Here is a 22,814-nt window from a genome sequence, read left to right as displayed (position 1 = left end):
AATTACCGAGCGGCCTTCTCCCCTGCACAACTATCTGACAGCATAATAGAAATCAAAGGCCTCTCACTTCAGAGGCCTGGGAGAAGAGCAAAGGCGTCAGAATTATGCCCCCTGGTCAGCAGGGGGAAGACTCCCAAACCTTAGGAGAGAAAACGGTATTTCCCATCCTCACTGTGGTTAGGGGACCTCTACTGAACTCTCTGTGACCCAGCGCTGTCCCTGAACCTTAGGAGAGAAAACGGTATTTCCCATCCTCACTGTGGTTAGGGGACCTCTACTGAACTCTCTGTGACCCAGCGCTGCCCCTGAACTTCAGATGCTTGAGCACCCCCACGTGGCTGTGCTTACTTAATAAATTTATTTACATGATTATTATTTATGCAGGGGAGCCCGCTGGAGGAACGTCCCCCTCCGGCGGTGGTCGTCTCTCATTACACTGGGAAGCGGCTGCGGTGATGGCCCCAGGCTCCTTGCACGGGATGGAAAGTTCTGGCATTGGAGGTGACTGCAGCAAACCCGCTGAGCTGTGCCCTGCAACAGCGTGAATTACACGGAAGGAGCTCGCTCTATCAGGACGAGTGCTGTGAGCGTGCTCGGAAGAACGGAGAGAGAATCACCCCGATCGTCCGTGACGCTAAGTCGTCTGCACCGGCCCTCTGTCTTGGGGGCACTCCGTCCCTACTCCCGGGACCAGAGGCTTAAACACAGAAACCGACGTCCTGTTCGTGTGTTTGTAAACCACATCTATGGTTCCTATTAAACACAATTTCCCCAGGATTCTTTTCTCTGACATTCTAAAAAGTTGTTTCTTTTTAAGGCTATTTCTCCCCAAATCGAAGCCTCCCCAAATTTGAAGCCGCAATTACACAGATCTGAGATGTGCAGCTCTGCCTTTGCTCCTGCTTCAAGTGAGCTTGTGGGTGTGGTTAAATTATGATTTTTATTCTAAGGGGAGGCTGGGAAACATCTGGTGCCTGATGGAAACCATGTGTTATTACAAGACACTACGTCAGGCACTTTAACATGACATGTTCTGTACAATTACACGCACTACACAGAACCCCATTACAGAACTCCCGCTAATGTTCTCATCACACACCAACTCAACAATCTTCCCCTGTAACGCATAGGGGATTGATCAGTGCAATTATTTTGTAAAGGTCTTTGTCAGTGGATTCAAAATAACCAGAAACAGTAATTATTATTATTTAGGATTCAAGTGTTAATTTTCCAGCTGAGACGCAGCCTCGGGCTTACACAGCTACAGGTGTGGGTAAAGTGGAAAACAAGGCCGCGTGCGCGCAGCACATCTTCCAGGAGAGAGAACACTCAGAGTGGCCTCCCTCTGTCCTGCAAGGAGGATGGGTGCTCCCACTGAAATGCACTGGAAATAGGGCCCTGCGGTCTCCAGAGAACCTGCCACCGCTGCAGCTTGTGTCTTCATGGCCCTGCTCGTCGTCCTCATCTGTAAGCTTCAGAGAGAAAGTGCCCTCATGGGGTAGACAGAAGCGCCAACCCCCACCCGCCCCCGGGATGTAGCCGGAGCTCGCACTGGCAGAGCTGCCGAGACCCACAGCCAAGGTCTGATAAGGGCAGGAAGAGAAACCCGAGCAGCATTTGGGGACAGCTCTGATGGCCACATACCCTCCAGAGTGCCACGACGGCGTGAGGCTGGTGAAGCTAGCGCTGCATTTCAACCTCACCCCCCACCAGCTCCTGGATCCCCTCCTTTCACAGCGGTTGTTCCTAAACACACCTCCCCCCTGCAAGTCTGCCTGCATGTCGTCAGCCCTCCAGCCAAAACATCAGGACTGCACCATCGCACACCCTGAACTAGACCCACCGAGAGAAAAGAGAGGAGGTCCCACGAGCAAAGCCGGTGACGGAAGAGGAATCATCACTTCCAACCGCGGGAAAGCAAGGCTACGCGGGATGTTACGGACAACGCGGTGCCAGGGAAGAGGAAATGCATGAGGCCCTAGAAAGACAAAGGAGCAAGACAAAACCCACCTACTCTGTGTCTTGGTGGAGCACCCAAGTTCTTGTGGCGAAACTGGGGCCTCGGGAGAGCCCCGCAGGAATCACCCTGACACCAACGCCAGACAAAACGTTACAGGAAAACATCACGCCATAGTCTCAGGAGCACGGACACAAAACCCTGAACAAAACATTAGCAAACTGACTCTAAAAGCATTTAAATGGATTATAAGGGCACATGGGTGGCTTAGACGGTTAAGTGCCCGACTCTTGATCTTGGCTCAGGTCATGATCTCAGGGTCGTAAGATCAAGCCCCATGTCAGGCTCCACACTCCGTGGGGAGTCTGCTTCTCTCCTTCTCTCTCTCCCTCTGCCCCTTCACGGACTCTCTCTCTCAAATAAATAAATCCTTATATAAAATCTTTAAAAAGATGATAAACCATGACCAATCGGAATTTATCCCAGGAGTGCAGGTTGGATGAACACCTGAAAATAGATCAATCAACAGGTGTGGGAAAATACTATTGACAAAACCTAATGTTTATTCAAAAATTTTTAAAAAACAACTCTCAAATAAAGAAAAGAATGTCCTCAACCTGATAAAGAACATGTAAAAAAAACAAAACAAAACAACCAACCTACAGCTGTAATCATAACAGGTTTTTTTTTTAAGGATTTGTTTATTTATTTGAGAGAGAGAGAGAGAGAGAAAGCGTGTGCACACGAGCAGGACGGCTGGAGGGAGAGAGAGCCCCAAGCAGAGTCCACACTGAGCACAGAGCCTGTCGGGGGGCTCCACCCGGGGCCGGATCTCACAACCCTGAGATCAAACCTGAGCTAAAACCAACAGTCAGACACTTAATGGACTGAGCCCCCAGGCATCCCTCATCATAGCAGTATTTGACGAACAGCTTGGGTTCATACTTTCCCTCTTCAAACTGTGAACAAGGCAAGCGTACCCGTTCTCACCACTTCTACTCAGCATCATACAGGGGCTCCTAGTGCAATAACCATCTCCCCTCAAAGAAAAAAGGAACGAGAGAAAGGAGAAGCCATTAAAGTCATAAATACCGAAAAGAAGAAATAAAACATTTACAGATGACCTGATCCTGTATGTAGAAAATTCTAAGAATTCTACAAAAAACAACACACATGAACAAAAAAGAGCTACCAGAACTAATAGACAAGATTATCCTTATCAAGGTGGCAGGATACAAGATCATTATGCAAAAAAATCAATCCTATTTTCACATGGTATCAACACACGGAAAATTAAGAAAACAATTCCATTTACAATAGCATCAAAAATAATAAAATACTTGGAATTAAATGTAACAAAAAAAGTGCAAGATTTGTTCACACAAAATTACAAAGCATCGCGGAGAGAAATTACAGAAGATTTAAATAAATCAGGAGACATTCCTTGTTCATAGATGGAAAGATTCAGTATCGTTTATATTTCAGCTCCAATGATCACTACTAAAATCCCAGCATGTGTTTGTAGAAATTGACAAAGTGAGCCTATTATTTTATGGACATGAAAAGGACCTAGAATAGCCAAAACAATTTTGAAGAAGAACAAAGGTAGAGAACTTACACTCTCGGCTTTCAAGCTTACGCTACAGCTGCCGGAATCAAGATCAGCTGGTGTTAGCATACGGATGGCCATAAAGATCAGTGGGGTAGAACTCGAAACTGCAGGACGTTCACGGTCTACACGGTAAAATGTAACACAAAATAACATCCTAAAGAGTCGCTGGAGAGAGATTTCTTTCTATTAAGGACTCTCTCAACTCTGTAGTACATTCTCATGTCTGTCGTGTGCTGGATTCAAAACCAGGAACCACTGACAGGCAATGACTCCACCCCGTTCTCTGTTTTGAATTACACGAAGGTGCTCATCTCAGGACCTGTTTTTCATAAACTCTCTCCAGTGGCTGTGATGGAAACTTGGCAGTCGTGAGGGGTGAAGCAAATTAGAAGGTAATTTGTACATAAGTTACATGTGGAATTTATACAGGAAGATTGTTTCCTCGGACACGGCATTTAACATTTTTTATTGTGAAAGTTTTCAGAACATATGCGAAGATACTGACGCTGCTTTTACCCATCTCCTACAACCGTCGGTACAGAGCGCCCCTCGCTCCAGTGATAGGGCCGTTCCTCAAGCCAGGGTCTGCAGCAACCGGACCACTGCATCTCTAAGCATGTCAGTGTACGTCTCTAAATGATAAGGATTCTTTTTAAACCAATCATCAAATAAATCAGCAGTAAGCTCCCACAGAAATTTTTAATGAACAGAAAAGAAATCCACTCATAAGCCGTATGGACTAACCACATCCAGTCCACAGAGCCTAGAGTTCTCTTTTGAAAGCCTTTTTCACACCTATCTCATGATGTAAAGTCAAATGAGCACTATGCTTATTTTCCCAAAAATATATACGTTTCCCAGAGTCAGCGGTCACAGCCTATCGCCCTTGCCTTGTGGAGGAAACGTGCTGGGTGCAGTGAGTGTGTTAGGGCCGTTGGTGCACTCGTTCCGTGCGGTGCAGTGGGGTGCTGGATGTCTGGGGGGACCACCAGGGAGCTGGGAAAGCTGAGAGCCACCTGCAGGCTCTCGGGCTAGGAGAAAGGCTTACTACCCAGTTCTGAACCAATAAAGCAGGTTTCAAATGAAAACTTGGAGCTTGGAGAATCAGATTCACTCTAAAATATGTTTTCTTCACACCTGACTTGAGATGATAATTTAAAAAGTTAAACAAACCCGAGCCACAGGGGACAAGACCTCAGGGCCGGGCCTACCTGCTGCAATAAACATACCTGGTGGGAATCTGAGACCAACGAGACCCTCGAACCCTGTGGGCTGCCACTAGGATCATGACCCCCTAGATATTCCTGTAGAAGGGACTCCAGATTTGACAGCATCTCCCTCGCTGGGAAGCAGAACAATGAAGAGCAAGAGCAGGAAGAGTCACAGCCTATTTCCCATCACCTGATTACCTGGTTGCTTCCAAGTGCTCTTGGCAATGCTCTTGGAAAAGTCCCGGTTGCTCTGAAGTGCACCCTAGGAGATTTCCACAGGCCAGGAGCGTGGGTTCTGCCGTAGACCCTGTCTGTGATTGAGCGGCGGCTTCTTGCCTCCACCGCGCACTGCTCTCAGCAGCCACACAGCACGGATGGTGGCTCATCCCTGCTTTCTCCCAGGGACCAACAGAGCCATTTCCGTTCTCCCGGTTGTCTGTCACTGCCCACAATTCACACAGTGTGTGCCACTGGCTCCCTTAAAAAAGAAAAAAAAAAAGGATAGCATGTTCCTTTTAGCCAAAATGCATTTGTTCTCATTATTCCTCTCTCTTCGAAGAGCCGTTTTAGAGATAGTGCAATGCTGTGCAGCCAAGCCCACAGGAGTGGCACAGTCGGTCCCCACCCGACGGGGCCAGGATGGTCCTAGCGCTTGCACGGCTGATGGAGCACGTCTGACCGGCGTGCGCGTGTGGGGTAAATACACACGTTCTAAAGTGAATCCATCGTGCAGGACCACTGTCCGACTGCGGACCCCTTATCTCACGGGGCCCTGTCCTCCCAGTGACTGAAACTCTCCTGCGGTCGCATCTGTCCTTCCATGCACGGGCCTTTCCCCGTCTCCATCTTTCCCGCTGCCCCTCACTCGCGGGGAAGCAACCGTGAGCCCACACCACCTCCACGGTCAACACTATGTCTGGGGAAAATAGGCCAAAACACAGGGGCAGGGAGTTCCCTTCGGTCTATCTGATCCAGTTAAAAACAAAGAAAAATCGAAGAGAAGAGTTCTACTTTAGGCAGGAGGGCAGTCAAGACTCTCTGAAGGGTCTCCTCACCACAGAACATTTAGATTCTGTCTAAGACTTGATTTTCATGCCAGGACTGGGTTTACAAGAAGAAAGAAAGGGGCGCCCCGAACACTCCCAAACCAGGAAAACCTTCATGAGCTGGGTCTGGGGGAGGGAATGTGAGTGGGAAAATACGCAAAGTGGGGGGCCCTCAGAGAACCTGCAGAATCAGGACGACCTGGGGTTGTAGATGGGGGGACAGCCACAGAAGTAGCCATAGACGCTGCCTGCAAGGATTCGGAAGTGCCCCACCTTGGCCCTCTGGTTCTGGCCACAGCGAGGTCACCACGTTCCCACAGATTACCACCACCGAACACGAGCTCACAAACAGCACCAACCACGAGAGGAAACCACTTACATGAACGAGAGTCCGTAGGAACAACAACAACCAACAGATGTAAACCCACAATGACATCGAGTATCCAGAATCTTAAAAATTAGATGTGAACTATCAAGGAAAAGATATAGAATTACCAAAATAAATGAGCAAGACTATAAATGAACAGGCACATTTGAAAAATATCCAAATAGAACTTTCATAAGTGAAAACTATGATTTCTGAGGCCTCAGAAGATGAGTTAAACAGCAGATCACACACCGATGAAGAGGGGTTAACAAACTGGAGGCGTATCTGAAGACATTCCCCAGGGCGCCGAGAAACGAGAAGAGGGAAAATGTGATAAAGACTGAGAGAGGGGGGCGCCTGGGTGGCACAGCGGTTAAGCATCTGCCTTCGGCTCAGGGCGTGATCCCGGCGTTCTGGGATCGAGCCCCACATCAGGCTCCTCCGCTATGAGCCTGCTTCTTCCTCTCCCACTCCCTCTGCTTGTGTTCCTTCTCTCGCTGGCTGTCTCTCTCTGTCAAATAAATAAATAAAATCTTAAAAAAAAAAAAAAAGACTGAGAGAGGAACTGCAGCACAAGAAGGGTTAACAAACGTCTATCTACTCCGAGCTCCACACACACTAGCACGGAAGAAGTTTTTAAAAAGATAATGCTTGAGAATTCCAAGAACGGATGAATTTCATGAATCTACAGTACATCCTAAACAGAATAAAGGAAAAGAAATGCACCCCTAGACACACGGCAATGAAATTACAGAACACCAAGTACAAAGAGAAGACGGGTCACCTACGAAGCCACCACAGGCCGACGAACAGACTTGCAACAGAACACGGAAACCAGAATCCAACGGGAACGCCTTCTGATGAAACAGATCACTGTCATCCTCTAGCTGTACGTCCTCCTGAACTAGCTTTCCACAATAGGAGCAAAACACAACACTCTCAGATAAACGGAAACGGAGAGTTTACCTCCAGCAGAACCTGCAAGAAGACGAGCGCCAATCCCATAAACCGGCTGAGATTATTCACAACACAGCGTGTCGAAGTACACCTGTCATGAAGAGATGACTCGCTACGCAAATACTTCAGATGTGTGTTAGATTTCCCTTATTTTAAGAGAAACAGTTTCTTCTCATTGGAATGTTTCTCTTTCCTAACAAATTATTTGTTATTTAAAAAAAGGAAGGTACAAAATGTAAGAAAAATGCTGACCAAATAATATACATTAAATAAAAACAAACATTGTCTGTAAAGTAACAAAAGTCCCTAATTTAGGGATGTAAAATTCAGAACTAAAATACTGCACAATTTCAGTATGCAAGTCTAGAGGAGAGCAGAGGTGTACACAGCATTTTAAGATCTACGTATTGTTTGCAAAGAAATTGGAATATTAACTTTACATTTATTAAGCTAGGAACACAATACAAAGTAAAATTTCAATGGTGATAACCAAAAGACTAAAAATGAGTAAAAAAATAAATAAATAGAAAAACAGATGTCAATATATCACCAAAGTGGAAAAGAGAGGAGAAAAGAGAAAATACACCCATAGAAACATGAGGTTAAATGTGAATGTATTGGACTCAGCAGCTGAAACATAGTGTGAGAATAAATTATAAATGCCTAGCTACATGTTGTTTATAGCATAAATACCTAAACTTAAGGTACACAAATACTAAAAGTAAAAATGAAGAAATACTGGGCAAATATTTATTAAAAGAAAGTTATGATAGGGATGCCTGGCTGGCTCAGTCAGCTAAGCGTCTGCCTTCAGCTCAGGTCATGATCCCAGGGTCCTGGGATCGAGCCCACGTCGGCTCCCAGCTCAGCGGGGAGCCTGCTTCTTCCTCTGCTGCTGCTCTCACTCTCTCTCTCTGACAAATAAATGAACAAAATCTTAAAAAAAAAGAGAAAGTTATGATAGTCATATTACTTCAAAGAAAATACATTTTTAAGAGATAAGCATTGTTCAGGGTAGAGAGGGCTCCACACAATGAAGAAGGTTCAATTAATCAAGGGTATAAAAATTATAAATGCGTATTCCTTTAATAATAGCCTCTCCCCCATACACACACGCACACACGCGTGCACACACACACATTACACAAGCACACAGTTAATGCAGCTACAGGGAGAGACTGGCAAATTTCCAACCATACAGGAGATCTCAACTTAGCTCTCTCAACCATTGTTTTTGGTCAAACAGAAAAATATGTAAACCTAGAAGATTTGAATGACACATTCAAGAGGGTTGATTTAATGGGTAGATCTGGAATCCTGAATCAAATAAGGAAAAGATACACATTCTTTTGAAGCACATATTAAGCTGATCCTGGAATTATTCCAATTGCATTAAATTTCAAAAAAGTAGTATCATCCAGATTATGTTATTTGACTATAATGCAATTAATTTAGAAATCAACCATAAAAAGATGGAGAAAAATTCCCATGCAGGTGGACATTTTTAAATATACTTCTAAATAACTGATTTGCCAAAGATAAAGATCATAGTGAATACAAAAGAATAATTGCATGATTGATAATAAGATTACAGACCAAAACACATGAAAGGAGGCAAAAGTGATGTTCAGTAGGACCTGTATGTCATTGAAGTTTTCCTTAAAAAGAAGATAAGCCAAAATTAATGAATTAAACATAAAATAACTTTGAAAGATTAACAGGCTCACATCAGTTCACAAAAATCTATTGCATTTTTACATGTCAGCAACAATCAACTAGAAGAGACTGGGTTTTTTGTTTTTTTTTTAAAGTATCATGTACCAAAAAAGTGTGTAAGTCCTATATGGAGAAAACCATAAAAATCTTACTAGAAGACCTTAAAGAGAGCCTAAATAAACAGACTGACATAGTGTGTTTGTGGATGGGACAATTCAAGTCACAAAGATGTCACTTCTCCCCAAATTGATTTTACAGACTCCATACAGTTCTGATCAAAACTTTAACACTCATTCTAAAATTAATGAAAATCAAAGGCCAAGAATATCCACAAAATAGTGAAGAAACTTCCCAGATGTCATGACTTATTGTGAAGCTACTGCAATTGAAACAGTTCAAGAATAAAGCAGAACAGAAAGTCCAAAATAGGCTTGTGCATTCACAGGGACTTCCTGCATACCAGAGGTGCACCACAGATCAATGCAAACAGGATAAGCTTTTCCACACTAGGGCTGGAACTGCCTACCCCCACGGGAAAGAAGTCCCATCACTGCATTAGAGCACACACAAAACACCCATTTCCTATTACTTAAAGACTTAGCTGTGAACGGTAAAGTTTTACAGATTTTTGGAAGTAAAAAAGAAGCTACCTTTATGATCTCAGGTTAGGCAATGCATTCCTAAAATTAAGAACTTCTGTTCATCAAAAGATTTCACAAGGAAAATGAAAAGGACAAGGCAAAAATTGAGAGATGATGTGCGTAACATATAAACAACAAAGGTATTCAGAAGCCTTTAGGAACTACTACAAATCAATAAGAAGACAACCCAATAGGAAAAAGAGCGATCAACACGAACAGGCACTTCAGAGAGAGAACGCATGAAAGGCAAGAAAATTGTGAAAATGACATCGTCAGAATGGCAGTTGGAAGGATGCAAGTTAAGACCCCAGTTTCAGCTGTAACACACATCTTCACCCAGACTGGCAGAGACTAGAAAGCATGGCACAGAGCTGCGGAGGGTGTGGTAGGAGTACAGGCCACGTAGGAACGTGGTTTGGGGTTGCCCCACAAAGCTGCATTCTGGGATTCAGCAGCTCCACCCTCAGGCTCTAGCTCAGGGGCACCAGAAAACCCAGCACTTCTCATAAGAATCCAAAACAACCCAAATGTCTATCTACAAGAAAATGGTAAATACATCCTGTCACACTCCCACATAAGCTATTAAATAGAAGTCATAATAAACAATAACCACATAGAGTAATATGGATGATTCTGCATATGCGGTGATGAATGAAACAGCCAATCACAGACCAAAAAAACCCCCATATATATGTGATGCATTTTCATAAACCTCAAAAGCAGCATAATTACACAGTATGCTTGGGGCTCCATACATACGCATGCAGCAAACCCCACATAAAGGGAGCACGACAAATGCAAACTTGAGGGAATTAAGGGGGTGGGACGGGAAGGTGGGGAGCACACAGGTATTCCTAACAATAGTGGTAATGCTGTAGATTTCAGTTGGCTGATGGGTTCATTTTAGGATTACACATAGATTTTGGTATCTGCTTAATTTACATAATTTTTAACGGGGGGGGGGGGGGAGAAGAACAGAAGGAGAGATCTGACTAAAGGCTGTTAAATGTTACCACTGGGTAAACAAGTATCTGTGATGCTTATATGTGTTTGCCCCTCCTGCGTTTTGCAGGAACACCGCCTCCCTCTTCAGCAAGCCTTGCTCCTGCCTGTGCTCCCAAGTCCTGGCCTGGACCCTCCAGCACAGTCCCCTCCCTACTAGCAACACCAGCCCTGGTTTCACGTGACCTTGCCACAACCCGAGACACCACTGGCCTGGCTCCCTGCCGGCACCTCTGTTCTTTGCCTACAACACTGTGGCCGCCTGCCCCACGCGAGACACGCTCCCCTCGCTTGGTGCCCTCTGCGTTGCCCCAGTTTGCCCAGGAACCGGCCACACCAGCCCTGCTCTCCCGCCCACTGGCCGGCTCAACCACATGCCCAGGCAGCTCAGACCTGATGGACTCCTGGGGAACTCCCTGTGTCTCATCCCCATGTGCGCCCTGTCCCCCAGCCTGGTTCATGTGTCTTCTTTCAGGGGCCAGTTTGGACCCCTCCTTCTCACTAACCTGCCTGGCAAGTGACAAGACCTGGTGGCAGTAGCTCAGAAACTCTCCCTGCAACCACTCCTGTCTGTTGGGATCACCCGGAACTGGCGTCTCTAGCTCCCGGTTCACTCTGCCCTCAGCTGCCAGCAGTGCCTGAAGCAAAGACCAGAGCAGCTCAGACATCTGCTCAAAAACACATAGTGACCACCCACTGCCTACAAACCTTGCTACACATTAGAATAACCCAGCAAGCAAAACTCCAGACGCTCAGGTCCCCTCCAAAACAATTAAGTCAGAATTGTGACTGGTGGCGTCTGCAACTTTTCACACGTCCTAGCCCTGCTCCTATGTTTGCCATAAAGGACTCCATTAAGGGATCCTCCAGAACCCCAACCATGATGGTCCCTGTGTCTAGAAGGCCCATTTCCTCTTCTGTTAGAATCCCATTCAAGGTCTTCTTCCAGGAAGGGTGAGGTAGGTAGAAACCAGCCACTGCTCCTGCCATAAGAACTTGGGGAAAATGGACAACTGCCAACATCTTGTTTTAACAGACACCAGAGAGCTCTCAAAACTAAGAAGGCTGAAAGGGATGGCTCCCCACACAGGACATCTGCCTAGTGCTAGGAAGCATGCACATCTCAGGAGTGTGGCCAGGCATGCAGGACAGCGGGAGAGCTCCTGTAATGGAGGTAACTAAGCCTAGACAAACTGCCACCAGCAAGAGGGGCCTAGAGAGCACCCAAGAAGAACTGTGAAACCAGACCGGGACTGAGTATACTTGAGGCTCCAACACTGCCCTGCCCCAAATCAGTCGTTGGTTGAATTGAGGTGATTAGCCACCCCCCCCACCCCGGCGCACCTACAGAAGGCTGAGGTGTTGGAGCTCTAGGCCTCTTCTACACATGATGCTGGCGTGCTGCTATAACAACCGGGACAGCTGCATGGTGTGTCCATGAGGAGCACCAAGCCTGGCAGACCTACGCAGAAGGGAGAAGGGGGACCAAGAAGTGAGTCCTGAGGATCTCCTTGGGACAGTACCTGGCAGGAGTCCAGAAGGCTCTTTGGACCATCACAGATTGACCTCTTCAGGCTTCTAGAACTGTTTTGGGAAAGCTTCAGGAGGGTAGGGGCTGGAGAACTTGAAATAGCCAGAGCCTGAAAAAGCATGTTTCCATGACAGCTGGGATGGCCCGAGGATGGTAAGGGGGTCAAGGATCACCTCCTTTCATTCGAAGAGGATTCAGGAATCAGAAATCTATGAAAATGCCACAACTGCAAGGTAGGTAAAATCTGGTGAATACCACACGTGGCTCTTTTCTTGCAGACTAGGGTTGGGAAGAGCCAACAGCTCCTCATGGCAACAATATGGAAACTGTGCTGCTCTTTTCTGAGGACCAGGATCAAAGTCATGTTAGCAGAAAACATGTCCTTGCACCACAAGGCTCTACTGCATTGATTCCAGAAAAATGACTCGTTTTAGGGAAGTGTCCCAGCTTCTTGGATAACCAGAGAAAAAACCGTTATCACACTCCCTAGGGAGTGTGGCTTCCTTCAACACCTGGCCCATCCTGAGGACTTAGGGGCTTTGAAAGAAGCTTCTGGAAACTACTAGGAGCATCAGAGGTGGGGACCAAGGCGAGAGAACACCCTCTTTGGAAGATCTGGAGTCCACGAGCCCTCTAGTAACACTTGGACAAAGTGAGATTAGTTCTATTTCTTCCTCAATTTCTGTATTTTTATCCATTTCAATTAAATTAACTAAACTGTTGGCATACAGTTGTCCCTATTATTCCCTCATAATCCTTTTTATTTCTGTAAAGTCGGTGCTGCTCTTCTCCCTTTAATCCCTGAGTTCAGTGAGGTTTCCCTCTTTTTCACCTGGTCCATTCAGCTTAAGTTTTGTCGTTTGTTGATCTTTTCAAAGAATCAACTTTTGGTTTTGTAGGATTTCTCTACTGTTTGTGTTTTGTTTATTCCTGCTCTAGTCAATATTTCTTGTCTGTTTGCTTTGTGTTTAGTTTCCTCTTCTGTTCTGATATCTTACAGTCAAAGACTAGATTTGAGAGATTTTTTTTTTTTTAACGTGGGTGTTTTGTTCACACATGTCCCTTCATTACCTGCAGCACACAAGCTTTAGTGTTGTTTTCATTCACGGGCTTCTCATTTCTCGTGATTTCCTCTTTGTTCGGTTAGTTGAGGAGTGCTGCTTAACAGCCACACAACTGTGACTGTCCCCAGCTTCCTTCCGCAGTGGACTTCTAACTCACTCTGCAGAGAGCAAGGTGGAGTCGCTCATGCCGAGTAGTGACGTAACTAGGAAAGCAGCCGAGGGCATGGCTGAGACCAGAGATCACCCAAACCAGCACAGGCCGGCAGGACAAGGGCCGATAGCCCGTAAGGCTATGGGAACCCGGGAGAGCCAGGCGCTGATAATCGCAGGAGTTGCAGGGATTTCCACCGCCCCTCCACGTCTGCCGGTAGTGGGAGGCCGCTGCCCGATGGGTCGCCCCGGGCGACCATCCCTGCACAGAATCGAGGCCCTCCGCTGCCGGAAAGCAGCAGGCGTGGAGAGCTGCCTCCGACCGGGATGTGGGCTGACGAACTAACACGTTGTACAATGTTTGCGGGCAGTCACTACGACACCTTATGTGACTTGCAGGCAGCCAAGTTCAATGTGCAGCGCGACGTCCCTGCGTCTGGAATCCCCACCCTGCTTTGCAATCGCTGCCCCCGCTTTCCCACCGCATAAAGCCGGCTCGGTGCAATGGCGCTCATGACAAACCCCACTGCGGCCAGACAACAGCTTGGTCTGAGGAGCCAGACCCCAGGGCGCACCGGGGCGGGGAGGACGCTGCTCCCGGGGCGAGCGTGGCCCGGAGGCCTGCCAGGTCTGCAGGGCGGCCGCACGCCCCCTCCGCCCGGTCTACCCCCGATGACGCGGACTGGGAAGCCCGGCGACCGGCGTGCCCCTTTGCCGGCCTCCTCCTCCGCCGGTGCCCTCCCTCCCCAGGCACCAGGCGACCCAGCGGCCGGAACCGCCAAGCTTTACAAATCGCTAGGAAGGTCATCACTGACCCGCCGCTCCGCGGGACCTCCCCACGCGCGGTCACCGGGCAGGCGCCACCGGGAGCCAGCGCCCCGAACCCCACGATCCAAGTGCCCAGCGGGACGGGGCACCCGCCGCCCTCTGACTCCGGACTGCGCGTGGCATGCTGGGACCGCAACTCCCCGATGTGCGCGTTGCATGACGGAACTCGCAGTCTCTCCACAACGGGCCTCAGCACGTGACTGGGCAGTCGACGGCGGCCCGCGTTGCATGCCGGTACTCATAGTTTAACGACCCTGGGCCCTAGCGCACCAAGGGAGTTGTTGCGGCGGGGGTGGGGGGGGGAGGAGGTGGCGCGCGGCATGCCGGGACCTCGCAGTGCATGCCGGGGTTTCTGGGCCCGCACGGACCCGCAGCCCCATGCCGCCGGCGCTCCCGGGGCACATGGGGCATGGCCACGCTGTAGTTCCCGCCGGGCCGGCCCCACACGCTCGCTCCCACGACGCTCCGGGCACCCGCGGACGACGCACCGCCTCTCGGTCCCCGTGTGGGCGTGTGTTTACACGCGGGCCCTGCGGCGCACGCGCGCGGCGTCACGCAACGTCAGACGCTGTCCCGGAAGTTGGCGCGGGCCGGGCGGCGGGTGGAAGCCGGTGCCGGAGCGCGAACTGCAGTGCCGTCGCCTTCGCCGCCTGGGCCGGGGTCGCCGTACCGCCCGCCCGCCCGCGATGGGCGCCGGGCCCTGAGCGCCCCGCCCGCCCGCCCTTCCCACAGTGACCCCACCCGGCCGCGATGGAGGCGCCGCCCGCGGGCCGTGTTCCTGCCGAGGGCGCCCCGCCGGCGGCCGTGGCCGAGGTGCGCTGCCCGGGCCCCGGGCCGCTGCGCCTTCTCGAGTGGAGGGTGGCGGCGGGCGCGGCCGTGCGTATTGGCTCCGTGCTAGCCGTGTGTGAGGCCGCCGCCTCCGTGCAGCCCTCAGGTTCCGCCCCTGCCCGCGCTGGCGCCGGGGGCTGCGTACGCGCCGAGCGCAGGCTGAAGTCGGAGCGCGCCGGCGTGGTGCGGGAGCTGTGCGCGCAGCCGGGCCAGGTGGTGGCCCCCGGGTGAGTGGGGCCCGAGCAGCGGGGTGTGGAGGGGTCCTGGGCCGGGCACTGGGCAAGAGACGGTCCCCGGGGCTGCAGCTAAAGGGACTGAGCTTGGGGAGACCTTCACGCGTCTGCGGGTCTGTCTAAACCCGACCACAGTCACTACTTGTGACTTAACCGGAGCGCGTTCTCATCCGTCGAAAGTGCAGTCCTTAGAAGATAGGGGCGTTCGCTCTCCTTCTGTAGGTGTCGCCCCCAAGGCTGCGCGGACAGGACGCGCTCCGCCTTGTTATCGCGGTGTAAACTGCTGGGGGTGGGGTACACTTCTTGGGCTGCTCGTAAAGCTAGAGAAACGCGGTTGTAAAGCCTGGTGCGGTTTGTGCATCGTAGCTCAGGAAGGGGGTGCGGCCTCAGCGCGGGTACTTCAGGATAACACAGGAGTAGCACGTTCTCCTGGGATAGACTCTAGCTGCTCATACCTGCGTTTCAACCTCATAAGGGACTGTTTTCTCTTTTTAAGTGGGCGAACCTGTCCATCTACACCTTGTGTCTGAGTTTACCGGTGTTGTGCCCTGAGATTGTGTTGATGTGTGGGTACAGGTGTGTAGATATGACTCATGTAGGTGTTTTCACTGTCGGGAGCAGAAACCCGGCAGGTGAGCATTCTGCTTCCTGCTGTGGTGCTTGGTGCACAGCTTCCCTCTGCCGGGGCCACAGTATATCTTAGGCTATTAGGTGCTCAGTCCCCTTCTGCGCACTCCAGCCGGCAGGTTGTGCCATTTGCTCTGGTCTCTGCTCCTCTTCCTGTGGCTGCACTAACTACAACTTTTGAGCGTCTGCTTCCTGCCACTCCCCACCAAACACCCCTTCCCCAGTGGAACAGGAGAGGACTGACCTCCATCCCAACCCCAGGAGCCTTTTCCTGTGTCCACCTCTCCCCAGTCATTGGAGATGGCACCCTGGTCCTGGGCCTTGGGATAGGGGCCACGCCTGCCCAGTGAATGCAGGCAGGGTGGGATGGGAGCTACCTTGGGGCTGCTCCCTCCACTGGAGCTGTCTGGCTGGCCTCCTTTGGAAGGGAGAGGCTCACTGGGCTGTATGTACATCTGGCATGCTGTGGCATGCTGCCATCGTTACTTTGAGGTCAGAGCCTACCTGACCATCACTTGGGCCTATAAACCAGTGAGCCCACAGTTGTGGAGATGAAGCCCAATGCTGGCGTGTCACTGTGTAGAAGATTCCTGAGGGGAAGGGCTCTTCTTCATGTCCTCCTCTTCCTCCAGTTATCCAGAAAAGGCCAGTAGGGCCCAGACAGGTCAGGGACTAGTTGCAACTAGTTAGTGAGAAACTCCATGTGCAATGCTTTGATCACATCAGCCGGACTAGCAAAGCAGAGGAACCGTGTACATTACTTTCACCAGGCAGCCAAGTAACTAACCTGATGACAAGGTCTCCTGCTGAGAAGTTCTTTCCTTTTTGTGTTCTGGTATTTGAGATTTAGGGTATCTCGCTGCTGTGGTTCATCACAAGGTCCTCTGAGAGTCTGATGATAGTATTTCTCCTGGAGTGCAGGTGTGAGTGGATGCAGGTAGAGCACTATCACATCCAGGCTCAGCAGCTTGGAGCTGTCCTTGCTGTCTCTGTCATCGCCAGCATCGGCAGGATTTCTCTGACCACATGGGCAGTTATTCTCAGGCAATGAACAGTTAGTTGCAGGAATTGCTTCTGGGTGTAGCTGAAATAATCACTAGATTATCATCCTGACCTGTAATAGGCTTGTATGTTCTGTACCTGCTCTCAAGTAGAGGTAGGAACTCCTCCTCCGAGAGGGAGGGCGGGCGGGCAGGCGGGCACTGGGGTCCGTAGGGGTTTTGACGTGCCCAGCACCTCACCTTGCTGAGGCTTCCCATCGGCGCCCTATGCCATGCTGCTCTCCTTAGACCAGGTTGCATCCGGAGAGTCCCAGTGTGGGGAAATAGATAGAAGGGGGGTACATATCTATCTTCATATTTTCCACGTGATTAAAATTATTTTGTCTTGAAAATATTCTGACAAGGCATGATGTGTCGTAAACTTAATCTGTTAATGATTAGTTTACCTAATGATGTCCTTCCTTCCCACCTGTCTGCTTTTATGTCTGTTGTCATTCACGGGGAGGCAGTGAAGTTCCAAAGGAGGATATATGAAATAATCTGGGGACAAGTCTGGTGGTGGGTAAGGACCGAAGGGGGTTGGGGGAGGTGTCTCTAGCGGATGTCTGCCCAGCTCCTTCTGTGCCCCATAGTCTGTCTACAGAAGAATGTCTGCATCAGCCAGGGTCTGGGGTGAGTGCTGCATCACTGACCAAGCACCACTGTCCCATGCTTGCTTCGTAGGTGTTAGAATAAAAAATCTCTGAGAAACTCATAAAGAAAACTTAGAGTACAGCCTGAGATTCTAAAGTTAGGTTGTGCGGGATTTAAAATTCTGAGTGCCGTTGAATGGTGCACTAAAATACTTGTCTGCAGAGATCTTGCCTTGGAAGGAAGGAAATTACTTGTCCATCCCGATGTCATACCGCCTTGATGAATTAGAACATTCTTTTAGTTAAATGATCTTATTCTTCTCTGTTATTATCTACACTATTTAGAAGATTACTCCGGGGCACCTGGGTGGCTCAGTTGGTCGAGCGTCTGCCTTCCGCTCAGGTCGTGATCCGAGGGTCCTGGGATCAAGTCGGCATTGGGCTCCTTGCTCAGTGAGGAGCCTGCCGCTCCCCTGTTGTGCACGCGCTCTCTCGCACGTGCTCTCTCTCTGACAAATAAATAAAATCTTTTAAAAATCTTTAAAAAATGATTATTCTGTTAAAAAGACATTTATGTCTAAAATTGGGAAGATTGTCACTTCATTTAATTGAACCCACTTCAGATGATTTTTTTTCCCCAGTTTTCACTTAACCAGAAAACCATTGGCCTTTTTAGCTGCTTAATTCTATTAATGCGTGCGTGATTTATTTTTATTGCAGTTCTTTTGATTTTTAGGTATCTCATCTAATCCTTTAAATAAAGACCTTTGAACCAAAGCGCTTTGAAGCTTGGTCTGCCTAAAAACTGATGGGTAGGTTTTAATAGGTTGTAGCTTGCATTACCATACTTATTTCCATTTTCATTTTTGAAGTTAATTTCAAAGTATGTTATGAGAAATCAAATATCTGGTTACAGAGGAATGGGCAAATCTTTAATTTCATGTATCTTTTTTAAACTGCATAAATACTGATAGTAAAGCCAAAAGTGATAATAAAGGAAGTAATAGATCAGTTGTCTCAGAAAACGTGCTTTTTTGTTTGTTTGTTTAGGGGAGTGAGGATCTAGACAAAGTAGAACAAATCAAAGTATTTGTGTAATATCTTTAAAAATAAATACAGTTTCTAGAGATTGTAACTAGATCTTAAATATTTACTTTGTACTTTATATTTATAAAATCCCTTAGAACTTAAAGAATTTGAACTAAATGTTGACCTATTTAGTCTTTGTGTTTTGAAGAAACTTTTAGAAGATATTCATGGTTTTACGGTGGTTCTTTGAATTGTGGGTGCTGCTAGATTCCTCCCATCTGGTTGGTCTCGTGCTAGCTGTGAGTTGGTGGGATGGTGGTGGTGCCACTTGCTTTTGAAACACGTTAGGGAAATGGAGTTTTGTCAAAGTAGTCCTAGGAGGCCACACTGGAAGTGCAGACAGGTTAAAGAGAATTCTGTAAAGAATTGCTTTGTGGAATCTCAGTAGCTAAGTGTGCAGATTTTCTGTGGCACTGGGAACGGGTCATCTGTTTTTATTTTAGTTTCTTCAGATGCTTTGGGTTTTGTCTCTTACAAGCACACCTTCAGTCACCAGGCCAGAGGTGGCCGAAGTGCTCTGAAGTGGCTCTGTCCTGGCTGTCACTTCCGCGTGGGCCCCGCTTGAATGGCAGACGGTGGGATGGTGCTTCGGCCACCACCATTGCTCTGCGCCCTGTCGCTGGCACCTCACCCGCCCCTGCAGTATTCACAAAGCAAGTATACCTTTTTGCTTCTTTGTGGACATAATTCCAGACCTAGAGAAAAGTTGCAAGAGTAGTACCAAGAATTCTCATGTGTCACCAGATTTTCCAAAGGTCAGCATGTTGCCAAATCTTCTGTACCCCTCTTTCCCCTCACTTGTGGTATTTGTCTTCCTGAGTTTTTAGGTAGACCAGTCTCCTAAGTTGCCGATGTGATACACTTTATCCCTAAATATTTTGATTTCCTAATAAAATTCTCTTAACTAACTGTGGTACAATGATCAGAATCAGAAGTAATGGCCGCACTGGGCTATTTTCTGCTCATTGGATCTCCCTGGTGAGCCAGTATTGTCCTTGGAAGCAAAAGAAACCCCAGATCATGTGTTTGGCTCAGCTGTCAGAGCTCCTGGGTCTCTAACCTTGGGTGGTTCCTCTGTCCGTTCCTCCTTTTTCTTTTCAGTAGCAGCTGGTGGTTTGCAGACTGGCTGTCAGTTCACATTGTGGTGTGCATTTGGGCAGGACTTGCTGGAGCGCCTGTGTGTCCTGAGCGTGCCCATCAGGCAGCAGGTGGCCTCAGTTTGTTCCTTTCTGGTTTGTCACGGTGGTGGCTGTAGTGAAAACTTACTAGTTTTCCTGTTGTAATTACTAAGTGTCTTGTGAGAGATACTTTCTTCCTCAGTAAATATCTTAAATTCTCTCATCAAATGGTCACCCATCGTGTTTGGTATCTTGATGATTCTTGTCTCAATCTCTTCTTTTTTTGTTTTTTATCAGGACTGTCCAGTGGTGGTGTTCTCAAGTCTGTCGTTCCTTTTCCATTTCTGGGTTTGCTTTCGACTATAAGAACAATTCATTTAACAGTGTGGACTCTTGGGTTCTTATTGTGCACTACTGTTATTTGTCCGATGCTCCCGTTGTCCCAGGTTTGGCTGGTGGGAGCCCCTCGAGCTGACCCCTCGGTCTGAGAGCATGGTTGTGTTTTCTGACGCAAATGGTGTTGAGGCTCCTGCTCCTCAGTGATGGGATCACCCGTTTCTCCAAGAAGTCCTGCCTCCTTTTAATGGAGAGTGACATTTAGGAACCAAGATTGGGCACACCATATACCTTTCCCCAGTGCACTTGTATACTAAGCTGTGTGTGTAGAGCTTGGAGGAGGTCCTTGAGCTCTCCCAATCTGCAAGGAGACGGGAAGGGTCAGACCCAACTTTTAACCCAGCTTCCTCACCCTCTGCTCTTCCTGATACACCCCATGCCCTCCGGCCTTCCCGTCAGAGCAGACAGGAAAGCTGATGCATACAAAAGATTCAAGAGAGTTCGGTATTTGTGTATTTGGGGGAAAGTAACTTCTTCAGAAATTGCATTTCATGATTTTCCTATGGATTTTTTTCAAGGACAAACCAGGAAAGTTAACATTTATTGGTGACTGACTTGACGTTCTGGGGCTGGTCTCCTTGGCCGAAGTGTTTTCTCTCTAGAGGTCACAGTGTGCCACTCCCCTCAGGGTGCGGTGCTGGTGGCTGTTTGTTGGGTTGAGGGTAGAAACACTGGGATCACTCCCTGCCTTTCATCGCCTGCATCAGTATCTGCAAAGATGAAATCATCTTATACTGGAAAAGGACATTACTGTTACTTTTTTAAAATACTCTTTCCTTCTCTCTTGGTCATTCCTTCACTTTTTTGGGAATTCTTTTGGCCCAGGCAAAGATGCAGAGGAAGTAGTCCACTGATAATGTCGTACTGCGCTCTGACCCTGTAAGACCGTTCTGAATGATCTTTTAATTCAGACACAGAATGAAGTCTTTTTATCCTCCTTTTAATTTAGACTGGATTTTTTCGAGATGCTGTACTGTGGGCCATATGTGTGTATCCGTCTGGCTGGGTGGGAGGGGTGGCGGGGGGACAAACAGTTCATTCTGAGTCTTTTGAGGGTTAGTCACGAACTGTCATGTGCTGCATGTCCTGTGTGGTCTGGTCCAGTCCAGTGTGCTGCTCTGAGCCCCAGGCCACAGAAATTCCAGAAACCTTTCAGGCCGGGGTGGCTCAGCGGCAGCACATAGCATCTTTTACTTTGTCTTTGGTCAGCATTTGTCAGAAACATCTCTGTGAAGACCTAGGGCTCCTCCCCTGTGAGTGAAGATGGTGTATTTTTAAACACTTTCTTCCCTAGCCTGGCAGGTGTGGCCGTAGCGTCCTGCACGGATGGGTTTATGATGCGGTGGGTTTCTAGGGGGATGCTGCTTGGTTTGGGGCCCCCTTTGCTAGACTGTAGCACATGGTGTCTTCTGACTTGAGTATTCTGAGAAAATTGCGTGACATTTTGTTTTGCATTTGATGACCTGCGTACCACCTCCTCTCCCCACACTCTTCCTGCGTGGACTCACCCACCAGTGCTGAGCCCACCGCCACATTAGGTGAAACGTGACATGCCCTGTCAGGCTGAATTCAGATGAAGACCTTGTGTTTAAATTTAGTAGATCCTCTGTTAATGTTTACAAATGTGGGGTTTTGAACTTTTAACACTGTGGGTGACTCACACGTCAAGGAGAGTGGACGTCCAGTTTTGAAATGAAGGCAGTTTATGAGAGGTGAAGTTAATGTGTGAGTGATCCGTGTCTCTTACAATCACCACAGAAGGGGTCCTTACAGAAGCTTTGTGTGGTACTCGTCTCGTGTGATAGTCGCTGTCAACATGAAATACTCTCTTCAGGCCTTGGGGTGATTGGACTTGTCCCAAGAACCTTTTGAGAGCTGGGCCCCCCTGTGCCTGCTCCGCGGCTGTCACTGACCGCCCTCCTCTTGGGGACAGGGATTGCTAGTGCACACAGCTCTGCGTAGTCCACCAGGACGGGTTTACAAGCTGACACCCGTCCATGTATTATCCGCACTGGGGCTTGCAAGGGTACCCTATGCACCCTCAGCCCCAGCCTGGAGATGCCGATAGCTGCCCCCTCATTGTGACAGCCAGCAGTGCCTCCAGACGCGGCCCAGTTTCCCCTGGGGAGCCCCGATCTGCTCTGTGGGACACGAAAGGCAAAAGCCTTTGACCCCAGCCCAGAAAATTCCATGACCTTTACCATAACCTGTAGGTGAAAGACTCTAGAGAAGGTACATATTCAGGCCGCATTGCCAAGACTTGCAGACTGCTTAGCCTGTGTGCCCCACCTCTGTACCCTTCCACCGCCACCTGCCTCCTGCTTGCCTGCTGGTGCCTCCCTGCTGTGTCAGGGAGTCTGTCTGCTGGACCTTGGAGTTACAGCCCGGTGGAGGGTGTCGTGTGTGTCACCCAGAGCAGTGGGAGCTGAGAGGACTTCCAGGAGGAAGTGTGGTTCTGGGCTTGGGTTCAGACAGAAGCATGAGGCGGAGGTGGTGAGTAGCAGGCTGGTCTGAGCAGAGGGAGCTCCTCTATTGAGGGGACTTCCAGCAGCACTTGGGAGCGTGTCATGGGCCAAGTACGTGGGTCCCAGTGGCCGTGGAGTGGCACAGTGAGGTCCCAGGGGCCTGCAGAGTGACAAGGCAGGCTCTCATGACACTAGCTGTCACCGTGAATGGCACGCCTACCTTAGCCTGGGCTGCCCTGCATAGGTGACCCTGGAAGCCCCCTGGTGACTGGATGGTGCTGGGGGAGCAGGACTGAGTTGTAGCCCAGGGGCCGGCCCCGTCCCCATGCTCCTCTGGGCCTTG

General features: G+C 48.9%; 1 protein-coding gene and 1 long non-coding RNA gene across 13 annotated transcripts in view; one reads left to right on the top strand and one right to left on the bottom strand.

The window, feature by feature from the left end:
* Positions 1–921: 921 nt before the first annotated feature.
* On the bottom strand, positions 922–14,317 carry LOC123787496 (uncharacterized). 9 transcript variants are annotated; one of them, XR_015727560.1, is made up of 3 exons: positions 11,854–14,279; positions 1,844–5,258; positions 922–1,472 (listed from the first exon to the last, which is right to left on the bottom strand). It is a non-coding gene; the product is annotated as an uncharacterized LOC123787496 (long non-coding RNA). The 9 variants fall into 9 exon arrangements; XR_015727563.1 differs by having other exon boundaries at positions 2,011–5,258; XR_015727564.1 differs by having other exon boundaries at positions 2,015–5,258.
* Positions 14,318–14,643: 326 nt separating this feature from the next.
* CTDP1 (CTD phosphatase 1) overlaps positions 14,644–22,814 on the top strand; it is a 54,792-nt gene continuing 46,621 nt past the window's right edge. For 2 of the 4 annotated variants that reach the window (XM_045790310.2, XM_045790308.2), the window contains exon 1: positions 14,644–15,137. In XM_045790310.2, the coding sequence (XP_045646266.1) occupies positions 14,833–15,137 (305 nt within the window). In that variant the 5' untranslated portion in view covers positions 14,644–14,832. The remainder of the gene's footprint in view (positions 15,138–22,814) is intronic. The other 2 variants (XM_045790307.2, XM_045790309.2) reach the window with 2 other exon arrangements.

The sequence above is a fragment of the Ursus americanus genome, chromosome 19 (assembly GCF_024610735.1).
Source record: "Ursus americanus isolate L20-20 chromosome 19, mUrsAme1.1.p, whole genome shotgun sequence".
Lineage (NCBI taxonomy): Eukaryota > Metazoa > Chordata > Mammalia > Carnivora > Ursidae > Ursus > Ursus americanus.
This window is presented reverse-complemented; position numbering and strand designations above follow the sequence as displayed.